The sequence below is a fragment of the Rhinatrema bivittatum genome, chromosome 16 (assembly GCF_901001135.1).
Source record: "Rhinatrema bivittatum chromosome 16, aRhiBiv1.1, whole genome shotgun sequence".
NCBI lineage: Eukaryota > Metazoa > Chordata > Amphibia > Gymnophiona > Rhinatrematidae > Rhinatrema > Rhinatrema bivittatum.
Window position 1 is genome coordinate 4,743,618 of NC_042630.1, and position 22,654 is coordinate 4,766,271.

General features: G+C 51.2%; 1 protein-coding gene across 2 annotated transcripts in view; it reads left to right on the forward strand.

Annotated features, from left to right (window-relative positions):
• LOC115078054 (alpha-2-macroglobulin-like protein 1) overlaps positions 1 to 15,604 on the forward strand; it is a 34,892-nt gene extending 19,288 nt beyond the window's left edge. For both annotated transcript variants that reach the window (XM_029580648.1, XM_029580649.1), the window contains exons 21-35: positions 509 to 612; positions 956 to 1,007; positions 1,372 to 1,455; positions 1,596 to 1,772; positions 2,908 to 2,989; positions 3,139 to 3,295; positions 4,080 to 4,154; positions 4,665 to 4,827; positions 5,535 to 5,746; positions 8,999 to 9,214; positions 9,748 to 9,866; positions 11,453 to 11,543; positions 11,665 to 11,733; positions 12,422 to 12,524; positions 12,616 to 15,604. In XM_029580648.1, the coding sequence (XP_029436508.1) occupies positions 509 to 612; positions 956 to 1,007; positions 1,372 to 1,455; positions 1,596 to 1,772; positions 2,908 to 2,989; positions 3,139 to 3,295; positions 4,080 to 4,154; positions 4,665 to 4,827; positions 5,535 to 5,746; positions 8,999 to 9,214; positions 9,748 to 9,866; positions 11,453 to 11,543; positions 11,665 to 11,733; positions 12,422 to 12,524; positions 12,616 to 12,656 (1,745 nt within the window). In that variant the 3' untranslated portion in view covers positions 12,657 to 15,604. The remainder of the gene's footprint in view (positions 1 to 508; positions 613 to 955; positions 1,008 to 1,371; positions 1,456 to 1,595; positions 1,773 to 2,907; positions 2,990 to 3,138; positions 3,296 to 4,079; positions 4,155 to 4,664; positions 4,828 to 5,534; positions 5,747 to 8,998; positions 9,215 to 9,747; positions 9,867 to 11,452; positions 11,544 to 11,664; positions 11,734 to 12,421; positions 12,525 to 12,615) is intronic.
• Positions 15,605 to 22,654: the final 7,050 nt, after the last annotated feature.

Consider the following 22,654-nt stretch of genomic DNA (forward strand, 5'->3'; position numbering starts at 1 on the left):
CGGGCAGAAACAAGTGGGGTAAAAGCAGGACCGGCTCAGCCTGCCCCTGGGGTCAGGGAGCTTCTTGGTGCCCCCCTAGCGTAAGGTCACCAGCTGTCCCCAATGAAAACAGGCCGAAGACCCATCGGCGCATCCCAAACGTCCATGGGAAATGTAACGTGCATAACCTGCCACGCGTTGTCCGGGGAGTCACTCTTACCGCCAAGGGCCATAGAAGAGGCCAAGCCGCCCCTGGCCTTCTCCTCCGTTTTCATGCCTGGAGGACGAGTCCTTTCTGCTCTTACCTCCGATACCTTTTGTTTTCAGCACATAAATGAGGCGAGCCGTGATCCTCCCAGTGCCCCCCCCCTCCCTTTATTTGTTGAATCGCATGGGGGGGTTTAAGGCGTCCGTCCGTCCCGGCTCTTGCTCCTTTTCCCACGCGCAGGCCTCTGTATAACTTTTGTGCCAAACAGAACAACCTCTGGGATTTAGCTCAATTCACGTTTGCCTGGTTTCTTTCCCCCAGGGGAGGTGAAATTCACCGTGAGCACCGAGGCTCTGAGCACCCAGGAGACGGCGGTGCCAGAGAGAGGCCGCACGGACACGCTGATCGAACCCCTGCTCGTCCGGGTCAGTGGCTACCTGCTAACCCAAGGGCGGGCGGGGGGAAGGGAAGCCCTCCACCCACTCAAAATTCCCGGGGTTTTTATTATTCCCCAAATCTGGGAGGTTTCTGTGCTCCCCACTCCCAGCCCTCTGCAGCTTTCCCGGTAATACCCATCCCACGCTCTGCCCATGGCTGCCACCATGTCAGGGTTTCTTGCACCGTACAGCACGGCTGTCTCCAGGGTCAGGGCAGAGATGGTGCATCTTGTGTGTTTCTCCCATCCTCACATGTCTAATGTAATGCGATCGCATGCCTTGCATCCTGTGTTTGTTTCCTGCCTTGACATTGCTTTCTTGCCCTCTGCAGCCAGAGGGCGTCCCGGTGGAGAAGACGCGCAGCTCCCTTCTCTGCGTGAATAGTAAGGCCAAGCGTGCACCCTGATCACTTCGTTAGCTTGAGAAGTCTGTGTGTAAGAGGATGTGTGGGGCATGGGCTGTGAGTGGAGGGAGGATGTGTGTGTTAGGGAGTTATGTGCATGAGGAGGAAGAAGTGTGTGAGTGTGTGTGTTTTTTCATGGGAGGGGAAATGCATGCACAGCTCTGAGAGGGCAATGATTAATGTGGGGACAGAAGAGACGGCCCCTTAGAATAATGAATGCCTTACCAAAAAAAACCAAAACCGGGCAGTAGTTGGAGGAGAGAAGAGGCTTAGAGGAAAGGGCCTGAAATGTCTTTATTGTGTTAATGACCGCTACCCTCACCTTCTGACCTCTTATCCTGAAGGCAGTTCCACTTCGGAGGCCATTTCCCTGGCTATCCCCCAGGACATTGTGAAGGGATCGGAGAGAGCCGTTATCTCCGTGCTGGGTAAGGTCTTTGGAGGTTGTGGCCGCAGTCCTTGTGGCATTGCCCTTCAGGTTCCGAGCTTGCCCCGGCGCCACCTCTCATCGCAGGGAACCTGCAAAGCACGCAATCACGTGTAGCTCTCCTCTTTCCCCTCCTCTCAGGTGACCTCATGGGGTCAGCACTGCAGAATCTGGACCGGCTCATCCAGATGCCCTACGGCTGTGGGGAGCAGAACATGGTGACCTTTGCCCCCATCATTTATGTGCTGCAGTACCTGGAGAAGACGGGGCAGCTGACCAATGAGATCAGGGCACAGGCTAATGGATTCCTTGTGAGCGGTCAGTAGATCAGAGTGGAGGAGTGGGACTGGGGTTAGCCGGGAAAATGTACTTTTTAGGTTCCCATCGCAGCTTTGCCAGCAGCAGCAGCCTCCTTACTCTGAAATCGTGTCATAGCAATAACTGGAGAATATTCCTCCTTACCTGCATTACTGATTTGGTGCAACTCTGGACAGTTCAATGTATCTCCCTGTGGGTCACATCATGTTACCTCCCAGTGCTTGATTTCTATTATAAGTTATTTGTTTATTTATTTATTTATTTATTTGAAGCTTTTTTTTATACTGGCATTCATGATCGAGTCATATCATGTCGGTTTACAGAAAACTGGGGAACGATAACCTTAAATACGTTAACATAGTAAAGAAGTAAAAAGTTACAATAAAACGGGGATGAGCAAACTGGGGGAAGAAGAAGACAGAGCATAGGTAACTTGCAACATAACGCCAGTTATTTGGAGAGTTCTACGAGTTCTAGAAATATTCATGGTGCTGTATCGGGGCCTTTGTTCTGGTAATCAGTAAATTTATGTAAAGGCTTATTGAAATAACCAAGTCTTATTTTATTTGCTTGTTTTATTTTATTTGCTTATTTTATTTGCTTGATATACTGCAATTTTATTTATTATGTATTTATTTATTAGCTTATTTTATTTGCTTATTTTAATTATTTTATTTGCTTGATATACTGCAATTCCATTAATACTATCAAAGCAGTTAACACATTTCTAACCAACGACCGTCACATATAAGTGAGAAATCTGCCCCACAAGCAGCAGGTTACTCGGCCCCATCCACGGTCCTATCAGGATGAGGTTGGGGGATCAAATCTGAGAACACGGGCAGCTGTAAAGTGACTTGGTAACTGAGTGAGGGAGCCGTGGCAGGGCGCGGGAAAATGCGTGGAAACACGAGAGCGGGTGAGGAACGCAGGCTCCAGCTGGGCCGCCTGCCTTCCCTTCCTGCTGTAACACCACAGACTGCTGGACCTCCAGCTCCAATTCACGTCCGCAGAACTAGCCAAGGCTCTCTCAGATTCAGACACTCTTCATGCCTCCCGCTGGACTCTTCCACGCGGCCGCCAGGCTCTGGAAAATACGATCTCGTGTTATACAAACCTTCTCTCCCCCCTCCAGGATATCAGCGGGAGCTGACTTACAAACACGGTGACGGATCCTACAGTGCATTTGGGAACAGCGATGGAGATGGAAACACCTGGTCAGTGTCGTGCCCTGGGACTGCCTGCCCCCCCTGCCCTCTCCCTGCGTGCCCCTGACCCTGAGGGTCCCTGCTCTCGTGGTGGATGCGTCTTCATCTCTGCCTCACTCTCTGCCTCTGTGGCCCCCCTCCCCCTTCCTCCTCTTCAGGCTGACGGCGTTTGTCGCCAAGTGCTTCGGGCAGGCGTTGCACTACATCTTCATCGACGAGAACAACGTCAACGATGCCGTAACCTGGCTGGGGAGTCACCAGTCATCCAACGGATGTTTCGCCAACGTAGGGCGACTGTTTCACACTGCAATGAAGGTCAGTCTGCAGCCTCGCCGTGTCATGCTCGGGGTCAATGCTTTCAGCCACTCGCTAAAAGTTGCTTGTTTTCCACTGGAAGGGAAAGGAAGACAGGGAATATAATGAGAGAGTTTTTTTCAGATGCATCCTCAGCAGTTACACCTCTGAGTGTCATTTCACCCCCTCTATACCACCTTCCCACAGAGGGGATCTAGTCCTTCAGGCAGGCACAGGGGAGAAAGCACCAGATTTGCCGCATCGGTCACTTTAATGTAAGCAGAAACCAGGCCTGGGGTCTGCATGGAGACCACGCCAGTGCGCGACACCGTACGGTCACTCTGTCAGCTTTTACCCAGAGGAAAGAGGGGCTGGGCTGGGATCTATCTGCAGGGGATGCACAGCAGCGATTCACCTCACCAGGCACCATTATCCGGGCCTGGGAGCTACCCACACCAGTCCCTGTACCAGCTGTGTGCAGGAGGCAGGGCCGGCAAGCTCTCCTCCCGAGTCCCACTGAGATCCTTCCTCCTGCCTGCTCACTAAAGATCCCGAGGCGTATTTCACACAAGCAGGAGGTGGCCATCCCAGCGTCGGGGCGAAATTCCAACTAACGATGTAGAAAATCCGAGTTTGCCCCCGCTCTGTAGGAAATAGACCTAGCAGGCTCAGGGGGATCTCTCGTCCCCTTTTCTTCTCTGTTAATTTAGGGGTCCAGCTGTTCAAAGTGCTGTGCAGCTGTGCGCTGATGCTGGTGATGGAGAGCTTTGAGTGACTTGTCCTCTTCTCTCCTGGCTCCTTGCAGGGAGGCGTGGATGACGAGGCTTCTCTCAGTGCTTACTGCACGGTGGCTCTGCTGGAGCTGGGGTTACCCGCCAACGTAAGTGCCACTTGCTCCCTTGATGTTCTCACAAAATGTAGATTAGAGGGCCGTGGCAGGCAAATGAAATAGGGGGGATTAGATATGAAAATCTCTACCTACAAACTGCAGAGGGCCAGATAGGTGAGAGGAGAAAGCCGACACGCGTGACGCGCTGGTAACGGCAGTGTCTGGCTGCCAGCAAGAGGGGGTAACATCAACCAACCTGCTGCTTTCCTGGCATGAACTGCCGGCTGACTTAGCCTCCCTTCCCAGCTAGGGAGAAGGAGCAATCCCCCCGTAGGAGGTCAAGCCTGGATGACGGGCATTTGGGGGATACCCTCAGTTGGAGAAGGGTAGGCAGAGAAAGCCGGGCAGACTGGATGCGCCAAATTCTCCTCATCGCTGTTTGTAAGTTACTGAAACCCCCTCCTCCTGCGTATGGGTGAGAATAAATCACTTTTGTGACCTGCAGCCATCTTATACTACGTTCAGTGACGGGGAAGGCTTAACCCTGCCCTCTCTTCCCAGAACTCGCTGGTGACGAATGGCTTTGCGTGCCTGACGGCAGCGGGGGACACCGTGAGCAGCGCCTACACGAAAGCCCTGCTGGCCTACGCCTACACGTTGGCGGGAGACGCCGGGGCCCGGGCTGCGATCCTAGAGCAGCTGGAGCAGCAAGCCATCGAGTCAGGTACCGCTGGGGGCGCTTCGCTAATGCCCGCGGGAGCCTCCGTGCCACCCAGGAGTGGCAGCAGGAAGCACCGACGGCCACACACACGCCGTGACAGGAAAAGCGAGAGAGCCATGGGATGGAGACGCTCTAAGGACGCAGGGCATTCACAGGACCCTTCAAAGCCCTTTAGCTGATTTTAATACAAATGTAACTAATAATCCATTATAATTAAAAAAAAAAAAAAAAAAAAAAAGTTGTTTGATTGGATTTCCTTCAGCTTTTTTGGTAATTGAAAGGCTGTTTCCATGACCTGCAGAATTTGTATGGGTGCCCTTTGAAAGGATTTATCCAGCTCACCTCAGGGGGCAGCCGGATAAATCTGCCCTGTTTAAAAATTCCCCACCAGCTACATTTGTGCAGATAAAAGCTGAAATGTATCCAGGGCCAGAGGTGTTTCTCAGGACGGGTTTTCCATTTAGTGACTTAGTGCGATATCACCCCCTTCTGTGCATAATAAAGAGAAACCGGGGCTGTTTGCCACAAGATTTCCCTCTTGCCCTGGAGGCGTCTCCTCGCACACCTGTTTGCTTTACGTTACTGGGCTTCTCGGGAAAACGGTGGCGCTCCCTCGCTCAGAGGAGGAACCAGCCCCGGGATTGTGTGGTTAAACAAGGGCCGTTCGATTGGCCGCTGCTTCACCGCGGCCTCTGTTTCCCGCTCCTCAGATGGGATGCTCCACTGGAGTTACAGCACCCACGCTCCAGAAAACGGATTCTGGAATCAGCCGCTCTCCGTGGACATCGAACTGACTGCCTACGTCCTGCTCTCCCTCCTCTCTGTCTGGGACAGGGGGAGCGTCGACATTGCAAGAGCATCCTTAATAGTCAGGTGGCTCAGCAGGCAGCAGAACGCCTACGGCGGCTTCGCCTCCACCCAGGTAATGCCCACTGTCGCCGGAGATAAAGAAACGGCATCCGGGTGCCAGTGTGACGAGAGCGTTAATCCTGGCACTGCAGTGCGGGGGTGAGTCCCACCGTGCTCCGGGGATGGGAGTGTGAATCCTGGCACCAGTGCACTGGGGTGCAAAGATCTCACCGTGCTCCAGGGATGGGAGTGTGAATCCTGGCACCAGTGCACTGGGGTGCAAAGATCTCACCGTGCTCCAGGGATGGGAGTGTGAATCCTGGCACCAGTGCACTGGGGTGCAAAGATCTCACCGTGCTCCAGGGATGGGAGTGTGAATCCTGGCACCAGTGCCCTGGGGTGCAAAGATCTCACCGTGCTCCAGGGATGGGAGTGTGAATCCTGGCACCAGTGCACTGGGGTGCAAAGATCTCACCGTGCTCCAGGGATGGGAGTGTGAATCCTGGCACCAGTGCACTGGGGTGCAAAGATCTCACCGTGCTCCAGGGATGGGAGTGTGAATCCTGGCACCAGTGCACTGGGGTGCAAAGATCTCACCGTGCTCCAGGGATGGGAGTGTGAATCCTGGCACCAGTGCACTGGGGTGCAAAGATCTCACCGTGCTCCAGGGATGGGAGTGTGAATCCTGGCACCAGTGCACTGGGGTGCAAAGATCTCACCGTGCTCCAGGGATGGGAGTGTGAATCCTCGCACCAGTGCACTGGGGTGCAAAGATCTCACCGTGCTCCAGGGATGGGAGTGTGAATCCTGGCACCAGTGCCCTGGGGTGCAAAGATCTCACCGTGCTCCAGGGATGGGAGTGTGAATCCTGGCACCAGTGCCCTGGGGTGCAAAGATCTCACCGTGCTCCAGGGATGGGAGTGTGAATCCTCGCACCAGTGCCCTGGGGTGCAAAGATCTCGCTGCGCTCCAGGGATGGGAGTGTGAATCCTGGCACCAGTGCCCTGGGGTGCAAAGATCTCACCGTGCTCCGGGGATGGGAGTGTGAATCCTGGCACCAGTGCCCTGGGGTGCAAAGATCTCACCGTGCTCCAGGGATGGGAGTGTGAATCCTGGCACCAGTGCACTGGGGTGCAAAGATCTCACTGTGCTCCAGGGATGGGAGTGTGAATCCTGGCACCAGTGCACTGGGGTGCAAAGATCTCACCGTGCTCCAGGGATGGGAGTGTGAATCCTCGCACCAGTGCACTGGGGTGCAAAGATCTCACCGTGCTCCAGGGATGGGAGTGTGAATCCTGGCACCAGTGCACTGGGGTGCAAAGATCTCACTGTGCTCCAGGGATGGGAGTGTGAATCCTGGCACCAGTGCCCTGGGGTGCAAAGATCTCACCGTGCTCCAGGGATGGGAGTGTGAATCCTGGCACCAGTGCCCTGGGGTGCAAAGATCTCACCGTGCTCCAGGGATGGGAGTGTGAATCCTCGCACCAGTGCCCTGGGGTGCAAAGATCTCGCCGCGCTCCAGGGATGGGAGTGTGAATCCTGGCACCAGTGCCCTGGGGTGCAAAGATCTCACCGTGCTCCGGGGATGGGAGTGTGAATCCTGGCACCAGTGCCCTGGGGTGCAAAGATCTCACCGTGCTCCGGGGATGGGAGTGTGAATCCTGGCACCAGTGCCCTGGGGTGCAAAGATCTCACCGTGCTCCGGGGATGGGAGTGTGAATCCTGGCACCAGTGCACTGGGGTGCAAAGATCTCACCGTGCTCCGGGGATGGGAGTGTGAATCCTGGCACCAGTGCACTGGGGTGCAAAGATCTCACCGTGCTCCAGGGATGGGAGTGTGAATCCTGGCACCAGTGCCCTGGGGTGCAAAGATCTCACCGTGCTCCAGGGATGGGAGTGTGAATCCTCGCACCAGTGCACTGGGGTGCAAAGATCTCACCGTGCTCCAGGGATGGGAGTGTGAATCCTGGCACCAGTGCACTGGGGTGCAAAGATCTCACCGTGCTCCAGGGATGGGAGTGAGAATCCTGGCACCAGTGCACTGGGGTGCAAAGATCTCATTGTGCTCCAGGGATGGGAGTGAGAATCCTGGCACCAGTGCACTGGGGTGCAAAGATCTCACTGTGCTCCAGGGATGGGAGTGTGAATCCTGGCACCAGTGCACTGGGGTGCAAAGATCTCACCGTGCTCCAGGGATGGGAGTGTGAATCCTAGCACCAGTGCACTGGGGTGCAAAGATCTCACCGTGCTCCAGGGATGGGAGTGTGAATCCTGGCACCAGTGCCCTGGGGTGCAAAGATCTCACCGTGCTCCAGGGATGGGAGTGTGAATCCTGGCACCAGTGCCCTGGGGTGCAAAGATCTCACCGTGCTCCAGGGATGGGAGTGTGAATCCTCGCACCAGTGCACTGGGGTGCAAAGATCTCACCGTGCTCCAGGGATGGGAGTGAGAATCCTGGCACCAGTGCACTGGGGTGCAAAGATCTCACCGTGCTCCAGGGATGGGAGTGTGAATCCTGGCACCAGTGCACTGGGGTGCAAAGATCTCACCGTGCTCCAGGGATGGGAGTGTGAATCCTAGCACCAGTGCACTGGGGTGCAAAGATCTCACCGTGCTCCAGGGATGGGAGTGAGAATCCTGGCACCAGTGCACTGGGGTGCAAAGATCTCACCGTGCTCCAGGGATGGGAGTGTGAATCCTAGCACCAGTGCACTGGGGTGCAAAGATCTCACCGTGCTCCAGGGATGGGAGTGTGAATCCTGGCACCAGTGCACTGGGGTGCAAAGATCTCACCGTGCTCCAGGGATGGGAGTGAGAATCCTGGCACCAGTGCACTGGGGTGCAAAGATCTCACCGTGCTCCAGGGATGGGAGTGTGAATCCTGCCACCAGTGCACTGGGGTGCAAAGATCTCACCGTGCTCCAGGGATGGGAGTGTGAATCCTAGCACCAGTGCACTGGGGTGCAAAGATCTCACCGTGCTCCAGGGATGGGAGTGTGAATCCTAGCACCAGTGCACTGGGGTGCAAAGATCTCACCGTGCTCCAGGGATGGGAGTGTGAATCCTGGCACCAGTGCCCTGAGGTGCAAAGATCTCACCATGCTCCAGGGATGGGAGTGAGAATCCTGGCACCAGTGCACTGGGGTGCAAAGATCTCACCATGCTTCAGGGATGGGAGTGTGAATCCTGGAACCAGTGCCCTTAGGTGCAAAGATCTCACCGTGCTCCGGGGATGGGAGTGTGAATCCTGGCGCCAGTGCACTGGGGGGTGTGGATCCTGACATTAATTGCTTTGTTCTCCCTCCCCGTTACAATCTCATCCCAGGACACGGTGGTGGCTCTCCAGGCCCTGGCTAGGTATGCTGAGCTGACCTACCACGAGGACAGAGAGGTGGCTGCCACTGTGCGCCTGACAGCCGCTCTGCACTATACCTTCATCGTGAACAAGGCCAATCGGCTCGTGCTGCAGCAGCAGGTCCTGAACCAAATCCCCAGAAGGTACTGGGTCTCCGCGTCTGGGGACGGCTGCGTGCTCGTGCAGGTGAGGAACATTCGGCTGGAGGGGGCGGGGATACGATCCTGAAACTCATCACCATAGATTCTCCCTATTCCGTGAGCCAGACCAACCTTCTGGGAAAGGGAGCCTGGGGCCTATGGAGAACTGATAATCACTGGGTCTGCTGAAGGTTGGGGAAAGGCGAGGAGGGTCTGACCAGATTCTTCTTTTTGATGGGTTTGCGTGGAATTTGATTTTTATTGCGCCCTGCTTGAAAGCCCTCAGAATAAAACCTAGAAGAGAGATCTCGGGCCGTGTTGGTTCTGTAGACGAAGCTCTCGTTGACCTCTTCGGTTGCAGGAGGATTTTCCTGTCCCCTTAGTACAGTAAATGAGGAGGTGTCCATGTCTCTTTCCTGTATCAGATCAGCCTAGGGGTTATCCTTCCCCGTCCCTTGCCGTGGCTGCATCCAGCTGCGCATTTATGTGATTTCAGTGAATTGAGCAGAGAACTGGGGGTGGCCAGAGACAGATTTTTTTGCTTAAGTTTTACATAATTAATTTCTCCCTCTGTGGCAGGTGACAGCGAGGTACAATATCCCCCCTCAAACCATCCTGACCTTCGTCCTCAGCGTGGAGACAGAGCCGGACTCTTGCCCCAGTTACGCTGGAAACCTGCTTCTCCACATCCGTGCCTGGTACGCAGCCGGGGAAGAAGGGAGGGGGATAATGGCTCGTTCAGGGAAGCCACGCGGCTGAAAATTCAGGGGGGGGAGGAAGGCGGGAACAGGCAAAGAAGTGTTTAGAGGGAAACCTCGGACCATCTGACGCCTGGTTGGCTGACGAGGAGAGCAGTAAGCAGAGGGTAGCAGGTGGCAACCTGCACACTCACAGGATTTAGGTGCCCAATCTGGCACCACTGTAAGGAGTGCGGACGCTGGAAGCTGTTTTTAGCATTGGGAAAGAATGCGAAACTCTCTGAGAGAGTGGTATGGACCTTTAGAATATGGCCAGGCACACCCTGCCTTCATCTGTCCGACCTGTTTGTTCAGTAGCCGCAGGTGGAAATGTCAGCAATGTGTGACGTGTGCTGCCACCTTTTCATGCTATGCATGGAAGCTCGAGGGGGCCACGAGAGCAGACGAATCCCAGGACTTGGTTTTCCTGTATTGGCGCCGCACAAGATGTGCACTTGGGGTAGCCAATGAGAGGCCGGCTATAGACATACGGTGGTGCCACGTTCCCAGACGCTGCCGCACTAACTGGAAGTCGGACCAGCAGCGCGGTTTTGGATTTTACTTAAGAACATAAGAACTTGCCATGCTGGGTCAGACCAAGGGTCCATCAAGCCCAGCATCCTGTTTCCAACAGTGGCCAATCCAGGCCAGAAGAACCTGGCAATTACCCAAACACTAAGAAGATCCCATGCTACTGATGCAATTAATAGAAGGTCTTCAACATTTATACACAAAGCAGTGACTTCAACAGCTTCGTGTATAAATATATTTCCAAATAAGCAAATCCACAGAGAGCCGAAGGCTGCAGGAGGCACGGGGGGTTGATTGACTCTTGCTTGTGAGGACGGAGCAGAGCCGGCATTATCCTGACATGTGCCCAGCTCGTGAGAGGAGCGGTGCTGTTACTGTAGGAGGAAGCTCTGGGCAGAGCTGGAAGGGCTTCCCTGGGACAGGAGGACACCGAGAGGTGGCCTAAACACTTCAGGGGCTCATTCTCCACACCGATCTGGGATACATTTTGAAAAGAAGATATGAGCCCAGCTGGGGGATCTAGTTCGGTGCCTAAACGTCCAAGGTATTGAAAGTTACTGAACACATCCGATCCCGAGGCCCTCTCCCCTGAACCACTTTCCTGAACATTTATAGCCTCCTCACACCTGCAGGCTCGGGTCTTTTGAAAAATTATTACAGGTTAGCCTCGTCCCCTTGGGCATCTCTGTATCTACTCTGCAATCCGAACTAATGCATAAGAGGTTGAAAATTTAGGCCTAATGATTGCATTTAGCAAAACTTGAAGCAATGACAGGAAGCTTAAAAAAAGAAAGACTTGGTAAACTGGGATTTTAACTCCAGGAAGAAGAGTTTTACTGTGAGGCAGAGTCCGGGAAAGCTGCGCTCTTGGGTGCATTTAACGCGATGTTGGATGATCCCATGAGCAGAGAGCGGGAGCATTACAGTAACGTGACAGAGACCGCTGAGAAAGCATCACACGAGGAGGCTTCTGATCACACCCACGTGTGCCTGACGCCCTCTTTCCCTTTTACCAGGTACAACGGGAGCCGCAGCGTCTCCAACATGGCGATCATGGAGGTGGCCATGCTGTCCGGGTACGCCCCAGCGGATGACATGAAAGAAGTGGTAAGAAATCCCTCTCTCCGTCATCGGAGGCTCAGTCCTGTCCCTCCGCACCTCCCCGCCCAGAGAGCGACGTCGCAACCCCTGGGGTTTAACGCCTTCTCCCTTGCTTCTCCCTCTGCAGCTCCTCCAAAACCCATCAGTGAGGAAGGTGGAAGTTAAAGCAGAGACCGTCTACATTTACCTGGACGAGGTGAGGTTAGCGGTGCGATGGTTTTGAGGTGCTGCAGCGGTGAGGACGCTGCAGCACCTCAGTCGTGCACTGAATTGTATTGAAGGTTTCTCGCACGGATCCTTCTGTGGATCCCGTCACTGAGAGTGGGTGAGGTTAAGAGAGCACCCAAGGTTGGCTGAGGCCGTCTTGTTGCTCTCTCTATGGTAATCCAGGGGATAATGGCAAACGAGCTCGGCATTCGTAGCCAATTCAGCAGTGGTGAAAAAAGATGTCCCTTGCCAAACCCCCCAGATACGATCATCAGTGCAGGACTGCTGAGTTACTGCCTTTCCCTAGAGTTTCCCAGCCTTATCAACCCCAAGGCCTACCTGAATTATAGAAAATGTTGTGTGGCACAGCAGCCGCCACGGAGCAGAGGACGCATAGCTAGGGAAGCACTGAAAGACCTGCCAGGCTCTCTGGGAGGGGGGTGGAGGAGGAGAAAGCAGAAGTCAGCGTCCACACGACCTCTCATTAAACCGTTGTCAGCTCATGTGCAGACCGTATCTCCAAGCTTTGGTAAAACCGGAGGCTGCGTAAGAGGAGTGCGGAGTCCTCTGCAGATACGGCAGCCTCGCCGTTCATTCCGTCCCGCCAGGTAATCGATGAAACGTATTGAATGCTTCCTTCTCTTTTCCTCCCTTCGCGCTCCCCGTCTTCCTCTCAGCTGAGTCACGAGCCGCAGGAGTTCTCTTTCTGGGCGCGGCAGGACATCGTGGTGGAGAACCTGCAGCCAGCGATGGTGAAAGTGTACGACTATTACCAGCCAGGTGGGCGATGGCGAGAGCTCGCGCCTCGGTGCTGTGTGGCCGCTTGCCGGTCTCACTTGTGCTCTGACGTTTCCCTTTTCTCTCTTTGCAGAGGAGAATGCCCTGGCCCCGTACAATGACCCCTGCTCATGAGGGAACAGGGTCTCGGGCAGGCCTTACCCGTCCGTCTTCCGCGTGCTTCAGCTTCAGCGAGTTCTCAGCCACCAGGTTCCCGGGAGGCACCGGAGGCGAGGCGTGGACTTCATTGCAAGCACCTTGTGTTTTAGATTACTGCCCATCTTCTGGTCAGCAGGACTGGATGCCCGTCAGCCAGCCTGACCTTGCTGACCTTGGATGGCTGGTGAAGGCTTTCACTACGGCGCTGTCCCTGTCTGCGCACCCCGTTCCAGCTGGAGGTGGAGCAGGAAGAGCACGCCAGGATAAAATTCCCCAGCGCTTTTAGCAAACAGGATTCTGCTTTCTCTCTTTCATGCTCACACTTTTCTCAAAGCCCCCAGCACCTCCGGCCAGCTCAGCTGCTAATGAAGGGGGATCACGAGGCAGGATTCCTGTCTAATCCCACGCACTGTCGTATATTACAGTCACTTTAAGAAATTGGATTCAGACCTTTTGTAGCCTGTCTTTCATAGCAGAGAGGGCTGGAGTGAGCTCAGAAGGACTGGACTATTGCGTAGGGGTGCAGACAGGTGGGACACTGATACTGGGAACGGCTCGTGGTGCATTCACAGTCGCAGTTCCTCTACGAAATTAATACGAGAACAAGTCCTAGTGCTGTCCAGAGCAGAACCGCATCCGCCTGGCCCGGTGAGCCATCCCGTTGCAGTATTCCTCGTCCTTACACGCCTCGCAGGCTGAGCCCTTTTCCAGCTGCTAATCTGACGAAACAGCCGCACTGGAAAGAAGCAAAGCACTTACAGGTCACCTTTCCTGTATCACCCGTTACCTGCCTCGCAGCTCACAAACCATAAATTCAAGACTAAATCAGTCGCCAAGGCCAACCCTACAATCCCTTCCCTCACTAGCAAGGAGTCAGGCCCTAGCCTAGGGGTTCAGCTCGACCAAAATGTAACGTGGGAACCTCCAGTCTCTAAAGCAGAAAGGGCCTTCACGTATCCACGTCAGGTTTGTCGCCAACTCCATCGTTCCTGTGCCTGACACAGCCTTGCCTCTGTAATCCACGGCCTGAGAATTGATCTCTACAATTCCCTATGCAGCGGCATCTCAATACAGCGAGAAGCGCCTCCAAGGCCGAGCACTCCCACGAGATCCGTGCTAGCAGCAAATGTAACTGGTGAAAGGAAGCCGATTCCACATCAGCTTCACTGGCTCCCAGTAGAAAGCGGAATAAAATGTAAAACCCTCTGCATTGTTTTCAAATGCCTGAAGGGACAGGCCCCTGAGAACCTCTCTCAGCCCCTCTCCCCTCATCTCCTCCGCCACGCACCAGAAATTTGGGACTACCGCTAGCCCTGCACCTGCAGCCATGCTACGTTAACTTCGGGCAGAAAGCAAGGGCACGACTTTTCATCCAGGCCTTCCCCATAAGATCCTCTTCTCCCATCCCAGCGAGGGACTGCGTTATACACAACTGGGTTTCAACGCATGAAAAATAACTTGTAATGCTACCTTAATCCGCACATCCTGATGGATCGTAAGCTATTCAAATGCCTCCGCTGTTTTAAATGTATGGAAATCCACTTTCAGACCATCCCTGTAAAAAGGCGGAATATCAAATATCCTTTAATGAATGTAGGAATTAATAATCTGCCCCCAACTAGCGTTGCAGAGGCAGCTTGATCGCAGCGCTTGTCACAATGCACGGCTTTCTTACGGCTGGGACGCTGCCTCTCTATCTCAATCTCGATTCCGCGCTTCCTCTCAGAAACGACTGCTTTGTCAGTAGGACGCATTTAAGGCCAGTTTTAAATTTGGGGAAAATAAGTTAAACCTAAGAAAGGAAAAGAAATGAGTTTGCTTGCTCAGTTTTGAAACAGTTCATGCCTGGCCCGAGGATCTACTTTATTCCTCTTCCTGGATATAAGTCAAAGTTAAATCTGTTCTGTATCTGGGCCACGTTGAATAATTTTGTGTCATCTGCAAGTCTGAGCCCCTGACTGATTCCCTTCTTCTGCTCCGGCACAGGTCCCAGTACAGATCCCTGTGTTTCTCCTTTCTTACCTTTGACCCCTACCCTGTGTTTCTCCTCTCTTTTCACAAGTTACCAATCCACAATAGGCCATCCCTTGTCAAAGGCCCTCTGAAAATCCAGACACACTGTTATCACCTTTCACAATAACCTAATACATCTGTAAGGCAAGACTTCCCTTTGCTGAAACATCTTTTAAGCTACAGTTTCCCAAGTCCTCTGAGCCTCGGGGAGTAGTCACTGTCAGCAAGTCACTCATCACCAGGGCTGTCTTTTCAGAGGGAGGTGAATCGGAGCGGCTGCACTGCCGTGGTAGGAACATTAGAATAGAAAAAGACCATTGCGGCCTGTCCAGTCTGCCCGTCCCATCACCCCCAGCTGTATAATTTCCTGTGTGCATCAGTATTTCAGATGCACACAGCTCTGCTGATTCTCCCAAGACTCCACACGCCCCCAGGGTAAGGCACCTGTGCATCCCCTCACACATTTCCTGGATCTGATGGCTCTGTGTTAAAGCTGTGAATTCACATACACTAGGAATGCAAACCAACAGCATTCTGACCGCGGGAACTGAAAGCAAGTTACTTAAAATAATTTAAAAATGGGGAACTCGCTAATCAAATATTGAATTGACATTGTTGATGTACTCAGGACTGATTCTCCAGGCTATATTTTTCCCCAGAGTTAAAGAATGGGTGAAAAGTCTTAGTCAAATCAGGCTCTCAGCATGTGCACAGTTTTTTTGTTTAAACTTAAACATTGTCGTTGTTCAGCACTTACCACCTCTGTCTGATATTTGAGAAGTTACTGTTTTTATGCCTTTAATGTACTTGGCAATAAATTACACTCAGTTCAATCACAAAACAAATGCTGGAAAAATTGAGTTTGATTGTACTTGCTGGAAAATTATGGATATTAAATCTTACTAAAGATATTCCAGGCTCTTTTTATGACAACATCCATGCTTATAAACTAAAGGCTAAGGGCCTCATTTTACAAAGCATGCACTTTACTGAAGGAAAGGATATCTGAGGGTGCAGAGAGCTTGTGCTCACAGTTCTGCAGATGGAAACACGTGACGCCTGTATTCCAGCTGGAAACGTTCCTAATGATTCTATAGCAGCTTGGAAACGTTTCTATGACCCTGTTGTCCATTGATGAGCAAAGGCCACTGCGGTCAGCGGGCTGTATTCCTGGGTGGAGCTGGAGGCAGATGTGCTCTTCTGATGGATGAATGATGTACGAAGGTGAGTTGGTGGGGGAGGGATAATTGATCAGGTAAAATGACACGAAGCAGAGAGATGGCTGGGTCCCTTTTGCAATCGCGCTGCTCTAATATGTGGTGTTTCTGTCTCCAGAGATTGTGCATGTCGAATGTTCTACTTTTCTCATGTTAGAATAAACAATGATTGGGAAATCTCCATAGGAGTAGCTCGCGTAAGTGCACTCTAATTGAGTAACTGGCCACGAGAGTAGTTACACTTACTCGTAAAATCACCCCCTAAGAGCCCATTCTTAATGTGAGCAGAATGGCAAATCCTCAGCATTACCCACGTGAAATAAAGCAGTCATGAGGAGCAGCTCTGTACCCCCTAAGCTGGTAAAACACAGCCTTTTGAAAGGTGAAATACACGGACTACGCTAAGTTTCTGATTACACAGAAATAAAGGTTGACAGATATTTCATGTGATACCCTTTTAAGATATTGCGCTAATCTCTGTGCAGGCTGGAGCTCATGAACCAAGAATTACTGAATCCAAATAAAATCAGGTGCACAGGTGTCTGTACGGAGCCATGAACTCCTAGCTGACCTCTTTGCTCAGAGAAGTCTGAAGCTAAATTATATTTAATGTTAGCCAGAATATACTGTCTGCTGTTATGGGGTTCTTTTGCTTGATTCTGATTGTTGATGAACTCAGAGCCACTCACAGACAGAATGTACATAGGAATATAGAAAACTGATTCTGGGCCGGCCCCACTCAGAACTGGTCCACTTAATTTACACATGTGCAGGCCCAAAGAACGGTCCCCGACATCTGATCCCTCACTATACTTGCATAGCCCCGTTTACTAACATTTACAGCAGAAGGAAGGTGCCTCTCACATATGCAGACTTATTGCTTAGGACCGTCCCAATTAGATAAGAAAACAGACAGGCCGATGCAATACTGACACACTAAACATCCAAACTGGAGGCACGCACAATCATCTCTCCTGAGCACCTGATTCAATAGTCAAATAAGCCACCGCACTAAAAAGAATGCTCTAGGGATAAATTGTGCATCCCTAGCACGTCCATGGCATCGAGCACCCAGAAGATGTGTCTGTGCCTAGGTTTGGGAAATGGACGCTCGAATTTACGTGCAGAGCCATGGGTTAGGAAAATGGATGATTGTAAATTGAGTATCTCTTTTCCTAACCTGACTGCTTAGTACTGTGACAATATTAAGTCGGAGGAACCACAGAAAAACAGTATTTTTGAGCGTAAAAATGTGCACATGCAGCACGTAGTAACGTTTTACATCTGGCATACATGCGTAGTAATGTTTTACATCTGGCATGCATGCGTAGTAACTAACGTTTTACATCTGGCATACATGCGTAGTAATGTTTTACATCTGGCATACATGCGTAGTAATGTTTTACATCTGGCATGCTAGCCAATAGCGTCATGAACACGCATTTACCTACGTGCTGGGTTGGAAGTGCGTTTAGAGGCGCTAATCCCGGTATTGCATCGGGCATAAGTCTAGTGTCCAAAACGCACGTCCAACCAAGCGGCCAGCAGCGCACTGGCCTTAGCCCCTCCCCCATATTGCATTGGCCTGAGAGAGAGGAAGACCGGCTCCTGACTAAAGCAGTTTGTTCATCCTTGCCTTATGCATCTGCTAGTGTTAGATTTCCCCTGATAGGATTTCTCATAAATAGCATGAAAGCACGCAAAGCTGAAAAGGATTAAAATGTCATCCCAGAGTTCAGTCTTCTCCTGCTCAGGTCTCAAGTGTCCATGCAGTTTTCTTTCCCCATTTACTAAAGCTCTGGTTATTTACCTTTTTCCTTCCCTGTCTTACATGGGCGCTGCTTCTCCTCCCCTTCCATGAGCTGCAGCTTTACCTCCCTCTACTCTTTACCACCCTAGCACCATGGCCTCCCCAGACAGAGAGACAGCAGGAGCCGCACAACCCCCGAGAGAGGACACAAACCCCACACCTTGTACTGTTAGAAATGCCAGACCGATTACAGCTGATCCTCAGCCCCTGAGTGTCACCCCCCCAAGCTAAGCCCAGGGCAGGGTCCTTGAGGGCGGGACAGCCTGGAAAAGGTGGGGACCATCCAGGGATGATAACGGAGCGGCTGATGGGCGATCTCCTCGTGGGGAAATGCAGTGGGCAGGGATCCCACACAGCACCCAGCCCCGGGGAGGAAGGGGTGGGAGTCTGACCCCCCGCCACCAACCCTCAGGAGCCAGAGCAGGTCACCACCTCCACCAGCACAGTGCGACCAAACTTACAATGAAACAAGGAAGGAGGCAAAAGAGAGGAACCAGCACAGAGGAGTTTAGGATGAGATCCAGGAAAGTCTGCAATCAGATGGGCTGAATTGGTGCCCGATAAGTACAGAATAGCAGGCGGCAACCTTTATGCTCACAGGATTTTGAAGCCCTATCTGGGATTGTGAACGAAGGCACTTTTAGCACCTGGGCAGCCTGCCGCAATCTTTTATTGCACACCCTGGAGATATACCTTTACATGCTGGCACACCCAAGAGAAAAAAAATTACGCACTTATGCTATCTTGTCTGACTTGTTTGTACAACAAGGTAACATTTTATTTATGTATTTATTTAAAGTTTTTGTTTACCGACATTCATTAAGCAAACATCACATCGGTTTCCATGGAACAAAAAATTAGCCAACGGGCTTTACAATGAAACTGATAATAGAACTAGGAGGTGGGTAGGGGGGCAATGGGGTAGGGGTCGGTGAAATCAGGGATATTTACAGTACAATCATTAAATGCAATACATAGTTAAATACAAAAGTATAGATTATATACATAAATAACGCTGGGGGGTGATGAGAGAGGAGGAGTTTAAGGGTAATAGATCTAGAGGGCGAGGGAGGGGGAGGAGGGGGTGAAGGCGGAAGGGGTGAGGTAGAAATAGGGGAGGGGGAGAAGGGCGAGGGAGGAGAGGGGAGAAGGCGGAAAGGGGGTGAGGTAGAAATAGGGGAGGGGGAGAGAAGGGGGCGGGGAGGAGGGGGGTGAAGGCAGAAGGGGCGAGGTAGAAATAGGGGTGACAATAGAAATAGGGGGGCTCATGTGTAGGCTCAGGTGAGCAGCTAAAAATGTGTAACTCAGTAATCAAATATTGAACTGATATTCTGGATGATCTCAGGTCTGATTCTCCAGGCTATTTTTTTATCCCCAGAGACGAAAAAATGGGTGAATCAAACCAGGCTCTCAACATGTGTACAGTTTTTTTTTAAACTTAAACATTGGTATTGCACAATGCACAGCACTTGCCGCCATCTGATGATATTTAAGAAAATGTTGCTGTTTTTCTGCCTTTAGTGTACTTGAAAATAAATTACTCAGTTCAGTTGCAAAACAAATGCTGGAAAAATGGATTGCACTTGTTTGAAAATGATGAATATTACATTTTAATGGAGATATTCTGGGCTCTCACATTGTCTGCTTTTTATTACACTGTCCATGCTTCTATACTAAAGGCTAACAGCACATTCTTGAATGTGAGCAGGATGGCAAATCCTCAGCATGAGCCACGTGCATAGGAGCAGCTCTGTCACCGCATCCTCTCACATCTTGGTGGCATCACCTCCTTTCTGTCGGACTCATCACTCGTGGATTGTGGCGGTGCCACAAGGCTCCCCATTATTCTGTTTCTGCAGCCTTGGGTAGACTGGTTCAATCCTTGGGATTAGTTGGGTTCGGTATACACAGACGATGTTCAGCCAAGTCACTCCAGCGGGAAGGGATCTAGCTCAGGCTACGGGTAGGATCAGTGAAGGTTTGGGAAGGATCCTGAACTGATCCCAGTCTCAAAAACTGCCGGGTCTGAGGGCGGGGCGGGGGTGGAGCCTCCAGGCACAGCGGCCATTTGCTGCTGTGCCTGGGATCGTGGGCCGGCCATCGGCTGGTGCGCGCAACCTACTCCTGCCCGGAGGCAGGCGCAACTTATAAGTTAAAGGTAAGGGGGGGAGTTTTAGGTAGGGTTAGGGAGGGGAAGGTGGGGGGAGCGGAAGGAAAGCTCCCTCCGAGGCCGCTCCAATTTCAGAGCGGCCTTGGAGGGAATGGAGGCAGGCTGCGCAGCTCGGTACGCGCAAGTTCCACAATTGTGCACCCCCTTGCGCACACCGACCCTGGATTTTATAACATGCGCGCGCATGTTATAAAATTGGGCATAGATTTGTGCGCGCCGGGTTGCGCGCACAAATGTACGCCCATGTGTAGTATGAATATCTGGCCCTTTGTGTATGGTTCCCCCAGAAAGGAAGCGAGAATGAAGGTTCACAGGAAAAGAGAGTCTGTGATTCGGGGGCCTGAGTGTGGAATTCCGTGCCACAGGAGATAAGATTAGCTTTTAGAAAGAAATTAAACACATGGTTATTTTGATTCAGCAGATTAGAGTATTAGGGATTTCTTTGCCTATTGTTGTTTTACATAATTGTAATGTGTATTTTAATTTTATGATATTGCATTAGTTTTTTGTTTTTTATTTTTGTGTATCGCTTTGGCCAGACTTGTCTGATTTAGCAGGTTGAAAGAATTTAAAATAAATAACTCGGCCTTTTGAATGGTCAGGCCAGACCAGGTGCTAGTTTGCCGTGACAGTGTGGGCTCCTGTTGGGCCGCGTGCAGCCGCGCTCGGTGGGGGCTGAGCAAGTTATGTATAGGAGACGTGATTGAAGATTGTATAGTGACAACTGGGGAAACCTCATATAGTGGTTTGACCTTGACTGGGGAAACCTCATATAGTGGTTTGACTGGGGAAACCTCATATAGTGGTTTGACCTTGGCTTTGACAAGGTCAAGGTCAAACCAGCCGGACGTGCAGACAGAGACCGCATACTGCGCCAAGAGTCTTAACCGTGGGAGCGCACTGACCACTACTTTCTGACCAAGATTCATGTGTATGTTCCATGCTAATAAGTGATTCCCTGATGAAGAATTTCAATTTGAAGCATTGCAGTGTTGGGATTGACACACTCACAGCATGAAGATTTTTTTACAATCTTGGCGCCAAAACAGTGAGCATAACATAATCTGGTAAAACACATTTCTGGATACCAGCATATTTATCCTGACTCATATGATAGCTTTTAGTAGTCAGTAAAGCATCATTACCTTCTGGGGTAACCAATGATTACAACCTTGTCTGACATCCACAGCTGTGCAGTCAGATTTCCAGTAGCCATATAGGCATCAAAATAGCCTATATTAGGCACTATATGAGGTTTCCCCAGTTGTCACTATACAATCTTCAGCCATACTTGGGCTAGACTTTGCATATATTTTGATATTTTATAAGTGTCTAGTATCATTGGATCTATATTTCTATGTATTTATAGGAGATGTGATTGGCAGTTCCTGCTTCCCAGTGGAGCATTCAAAATAGGCAACATTTGCTGTTTTTTTTTCATTGGCTGCACTGGGAACTGTGGGTTAAATTTGGCACGTGGCAGTAAGGGATATAAATTCAGGGGTTCTTGTCGTTTCAGATATTTTCCTAGCTTACCATGGATGGTCAAGGTGGAGGTCGTGCTCCTGCGTTGGCAGGTGGCTGGTCGGTGGATGCTGTCGGGATCCTTTGGCACCGGAGCGTTTGGACCTGCCGGTTCATTGGTGGGAGGAGAAAATTTTTATTTATTTATTTATTTAACACTTTTCTATACCGACCTTCATGGTGGAGACCATATCAGGTCGGTTCACATCGAATAGGGGAACTGAACCAAGAACAGTAACCAAAAACAAAAGGTTGAACATGAAAAAGCAAGTTACATTTAACAGGGAAATTAAACTTGGAGGCATAGACTGCTGGAAGGAAGGAAAGGCTAGAGATAGCGGAGAAATTATTAGAATAAACAGAGCAGTCAGGAGGCTCTTATTCTGGGCTTAGGGGTAAAATGGAAATCCATTGCTCCTAAAGGAAGTTCTGTCGACTATTGTGTGTCATGGGTGGTGCGAGCGCCGGCGGTGGTGCAAGCGCCGGCATCGCCTCGGTGAATGGCGCTGGAGACGCTGGAGGTGGGGTTTACGAGGGCTGGCCCGTGCTGATGCAGTGGCACGGGGGAGCTGATTTTCTTGGTGGGCACTGGGAGGCGCTATGCGCGGGGGTGAGGCAGGTGCACTGGCAGACCAGGTAGATTGCAGTAGCTTGTGGGGGAGGTCGATGGCGCAGTCGTGTGAGTGTTGCCTGGCTGGCGGTGTCGGTCAGGATTGTGCTGCGAGTACTGTGTCTAGAGCTGGAGGACTGACGGCCGCCACTTCCACACGGCAGCAGCATGAGGGATGTGAAGGTGGTGGTGATATGACATATCATATCATCATTGCTGGATCCACAATATGGAAACACTATGCCCTCTGAATTACGCCAGGAACTTTGCCACAAAAAATTTAAACAAAACCTAAAAACCTGGCTATTCAAAAAAGCCTACTATTAATAAACTGAGTTCTATTATATACCTTTCAGATTATTTCTACAGACACTCTTATATTGATTTTCTTTATTTTATTACAAAGTTATACTTGGTTTTATATTCATTCAGTTATTATGTTATATTGTAAAGCTCTATGCTGAATTAATGTTTGAATGTAAACCGAGGTGATGTTTCCTACGGACCCTGGAATATAAAAATCCTTAATTAAAGAAAGAAAGAAAGAAAGAAAGAAAGGGGTGCCTGTATCTTTTTGGGGTAGGGGTGCTCCCCCTTTGGTGTCCCATGTTTTTCTGACCCGCTGGTGGG